Consider the following 2,153-nt stretch of genomic DNA (forward strand, 5'->3'; position numbering starts at 1 on the left):
ACAGTATATGGCAAACATCTGTGCCGTTGGCATCACCCCTCAGGGCTTTTCGTCCACACAGATAAGCATGGAGGATCAAATTCAAGGAATTTCCTAAGAACGAATGCAGTCATTTACACCGAGGTGTCACAGAGAGAGTGAGAAATCCATGTGATGTTTCTGCGAAAATCCATCTTACACTTTTAAAAGCGATTGTTGCTTCATGTCTGACACCAGGGCTCTTTCACGTCATAAGAGATCGTGCGTCCCGTATTTAAAATATGAAGTGCTCTCCAAAGCAACCTTAAAAAACATGTAGACAATGACACATCCAAGTAAGTAGAGAGAAGTACACGTCTGCAGTATTTTTTTTTTATCAAATTAGTTTGCAAGGCGTTTGAGAACTAGAAACGATGGTGGCCGTGCTACGCACAAGTGCCACAGATGGATCCAAAATGAACCCAGCATGTTCCCGGGGTCTCAAACTCCTAGAACGTATGTACATGGCATAGAGAATGGAAGGATCCCGCATTGCATACAGACAGGCAATGAGAGGTCTCCCTGCTGCAGTGTGGGCACAGGAGGGCTTACTTATTAGCTTTGCCCCTTGGTGCCGATCTCTATCGCATTTTCTTTAAGATATTTTTATCAAACAGCTCTTTTTCTCGGTAATGCACGGGTGGGCCCCGTAGGTACTTTTCTTCTGCCTCCTTATAACCTAATCCGTCAAGTGCAGCAATTGAACAAATGATTGCTTCTGGCAGAAGAACTTCCAGAACAAAACTCACTTTGTCGTCCCTTGCCAGAGTCAGCCTCTTCTTGTCTATTTGTTTGTAGATTTCTTGTAAATGTCCCACCACGACATCCAACTGGTCTTCATCCTCCAGGTATGTTTCAACGCAGAGCGTGTACCTGTTGGAATTCAGAAACGATGTCAGCCACCTGGACTGTTTCCTGCCTTTGACAATGTCCAGAAGGTGGTGATCGGCCCCCTTCGTTTTCACGATGAAGTCCACGAGCCTCTGGTTGGCTCGGTCCCGAGCAGCCCTCATCCGGTCAGGGAGAATCTTCTTGCGGGGCCTCTTCCCGCCCACGGAGGTCTCCTCCTCAGAATCCTCCAGGTCGGCATAATTGACCTTTGGGAAGTCAGCCTCCAGATCCCCGTCCTGGATGGCTTTCCTAACTGGGTAACTGACGTCAGCAGCATAATAGTCCAGGAAGGAGCCTGCAAAAGACCCACAAGTGAGCCCTTCTCTGTAGTGAGAAATCAGGGAAAACACCAGTTCACACTTTGCTCGTACATTTTCCTGGCTCTCTTCATCAGTGTTTCTTTCTCTTTGCAGTCCAGGGGCTTTAATCTTCGAAGAGGAACTCGAATGCCACTCATTTCAGCGTGCATGTTTGCCTCAATCAAAAGCACCCTTGCAGTCTGCTCTGCTTGGCTGACGCTCTTTACCACCGCTGGCCAAAAGGGGTGATTTTGAAATTTAAACCAGACCATCATTCCTCCTTCAATGGGACAAGGCTCCTGTGGAGAAAGCGTGCTGGTCAGTTGTCCCATTTCCTGGCTGACATCCTTCTTAATAGCAGTGGTGGGGTTCACAGCCTTTGAGCTGGCCGAAGGTCGAGATTCCTGCAGCCCTTTCTCAAACTCTGGTACCTGCAGCTTCCTTCTCCTGTTTGCCAGACGGAGTGAACAACGCGGCCTCAGGTTAGGGGCGCTGGAGGAGGCTGCCGCACCTTCCATGCCTGGCTCCCAGGGACCCTCTCCGTGGTCCTCAACATTCCCGGAGGAGGCAGAGCGCTCAGAGGAGGCATCCGGGGTCTTTGCGTGGGTGTCAGGTGCCTCTTCTTTCGGAGCCTCCTCGGGCACAGTGAGGTTGAAACCTGGTGGCGGAGATGGAAGGATGCCTCCATCTTCAGCCCCGGTACCCGCCTCCTTGGCTATGCGATGCAAAGACCTAACTCTTGAGGTGTCCCTCTTTTCCTTGCCCTCTTTCTCACCACCATCTTCTGAAAGTGACGGTAAGTTCGGGCGCCTGCTGGAGCTTGGTGAGGACTTTGCTTGCCTTTTCCTTGGAAGGGGAGTGAGGGTTTGTGTGCCTGTGATTGGCCGCCATCTGGGGCATCCTGTCTCCGAGAATGCACCAGCCGCGATTTGAGGTTTCTTTCTG

The 2,153-nt window shown here is 50.5% G+C and overlaps 1 protein-coding gene across 1 annotated transcript; it reads right to left on the reverse strand.

The window, feature by feature from the left end:
• Positions 1–344: 344 nt before the first annotated feature.
• Positions 345–2,099, reverse strand: LOC119878900 (PWWP domain-containing DNA repair factor 3B-like). Its single transcript, XM_038589438.1, has 3 exons — positions 1,984–2,099; positions 1,478–1,655; positions 345–1,337 (listed from the first exon to the last, which is right to left on the reverse strand). The coding sequence occupies exons 1-3, from the start codon at positions 2,097–2,099 to the stop codon at positions 600–602; spliced, it is 1,032 nt and encodes a 343-aa protein (XP_038445366.1). The 3' UTR covers positions 345–599.
• Between the last annotated feature and the right edge of the window lie 54 nt (positions 2,100–2,153).

This window comes from Canis lupus, unplaced genomic scaffold (assembly GCF_011100685.1).
Source record: "Canis lupus familiaris isolate Mischka breed German Shepherd unplaced genomic scaffold, alternate assembly UU_Cfam_GSD_1.0 chrUn_S2047H2246, whole genome shotgun sequence".
In the NCBI taxonomy this organism is placed as follows: Eukaryota; Metazoa; Chordata; class Mammalia; order Carnivora; family Canidae; genus Canis; species Canis lupus.

Coding starts and splice junctions, on each gene's coding strand:
- LOC119878900 (XM_038589438.1), bottom strand. CDS start 2,099: ATGGCGGCCAATCACAGGCACACAAACCCTCACTCCCCTTCCAAGGAA. Junction 1,656..1,983: donor GTCACTTTCAGAAGATGGTG/GTGAGAAAGAGG, acceptor TCTGGCAAACAG/GAGAAGGAAGCTGCAGGTAC. Junction 1,338..1,477: donor CCATTGAAGGAGGAATGATG/GTCTGGTTTAAA, acceptor TCCTCTTCGAAG/ATTAAAGCCCCTGGACTGCA.